The 1533-nt window shown below is 55.1% G+C and overlaps 1 protein-coding gene across 1 annotated transcript in view; it reads right to left on the bottom strand.

The window, feature by feature from the left end:
- The window catches only part of LOC104164830 (BPI fold-containing family B member 4-like), a 5131-nt gene extending 4081 nt beyond the window's left edge, over window positions 1-1050 (bottom strand). The window contains exons 1-4 of the mRNA XM_009704284.1: window positions 998-1050; window positions 751-855; window positions 517-639; window positions 47-110 (exon numbers count right to left, since the gene is read on the bottom strand). Of these exons, the coding sequence (XP_009702586.1) occupies window positions 47-110; window positions 517-639; window positions 751-855; window positions 998-1050 (345 nt within the window). The remainder of the gene's footprint in view (window positions 1-46; window positions 111-516; window positions 640-750; window positions 856-997) is intronic.
- Between the last annotated feature and the right edge of the window lie 483 nt (window positions 1051-1533).

Below are 1533 nucleotides of genomic sequence, written 5' to 3' on the forward strand. Positions count from 1 at the left end.
GCCCACCCTGCTGATGGCTCGCGTGGCGCTGGCTTTGCAGACTTACCACCTCACGCAGGGCATCGCTAAGCAAGCGTGTTAAAGGCTGATCCAGAAGTGGCACTTTGGGTCTGGGTAACAGGAAAATATGAAATAAAAAGTGACTCAGATTAATGGCTGGAAAATAAAAGTACTTCACGCAAGAGAAATATGAGGTCTTGCTTGCACTGTCCAGGGTCATATTCAGTGCCCAAATATTACCAAAACCAAGCCCTCTGAATCCAGCCTGGTGCTAGGTTCTCAGCACAACCCAGAAATATTCTTTCTTGAGCCCAAATTTTAAAAGAAAGGTCAGCAGTTCCACTCCAAGGCCAGCAGCCAGATAGTTCAGCCTCCAAGGCATCAGCACAAAACTGCTGCCTTCAGTGCCCGACAGCACCAAGGTTTCCCACTCCACGGGGGCCATGTGCTGGCCGTGAGCTCCCCACTCACATGGACGCTGACCTCACACGGATGGTGCCTCACACGGATGCCTACCTCACACGGATGTTTATGTCAACAGTCTTGCAGTCTTTATGGTTCTGGAGAGCCTCCCCCTTGTCCTGGACCAGCATGACCACATCAGCTTCCACCTGCACGCAGAGCGCCCTGCCCAGCGCACTGCACAGGGGAAAACACGGCGTGATGCTCAGGACATTCGCTGGCCATCTACTTTCCAAAGAGATGGTGACCCCCCCGCCCCGAGCCATGCCCCTGATGGACACGCCGTACCTGGTGCCCTCGACCAGCAGCTGGGTGTTGAAGCCCACCTGGTGCCCAAAGCCTGGCAGGGAGCGCAGACTTATTTTGGGGAGGGTGTTGTTCACAATTTTCAGCCTGGATGGTTGAAACAAGGAAAAGACAGTAAGTCACACATTTGGACAGGGGGTGCCCTGTCCCCTCAGCCCCCAGCACTGTGGCCGATTGCAGAGCTGCAGTCTCGGGGTCCTCTCCGCCCTGGGTCAGCACAGGTCCCTACCAGCCAGGAGCAGCTTGCGGCACATACAAGGCACCCTTGCATGGCAGGCACATATAGAACCTCCCAACAGCTGAACCCTTGTTTATGAACCCACCCCAGAAGGAGAAAGTGGGAGCCCCATGTGCTCAGACAGCAGGCTCCAGACCAGAGCCTCCTTTCCGCAGTGTGGCCCACGGACACCAAAGGCTGCTCAGGGACACTCATCTTCCACTCTCACTCACCCTGTGAGATCTTCACCATTTCCGCCAAGAAGATTGCCAACAAGACCATCTTTGCCAAGGAGACCATCTTTGCCAATGAGAATATCAAGGACAAGATCAAGGAGACCATCAACAAGACCATCTTTGCCAAGGAGGCCACCAAGGACACCATCTTTGCCAAGGAGGCCACCAAGGGCACCATCTCTGCCGAGAAGACCGCCAAGGACACCATCTCTGTCAAGGAGACCGCCAAGGACACCGTCTCTGTCGAGGAGACCGCCAACGACACCATCTCCACCAAGGAGACTACCACGGAAACCATCTCTGCCACGCAGA

Source organism: Cariama cristata, unplaced genomic scaffold, assembly GCF_000690535.1.
Source record: "Cariama cristata isolate BGI_N322 unplaced genomic scaffold, ASM69053v1 scaffold7127, whole genome shotgun sequence".
Classification (NCBI taxonomy): Eukaryota; Metazoa; Chordata; class Aves; order Cariamiformes; family Cariamidae; genus Cariama; species Cariama cristata.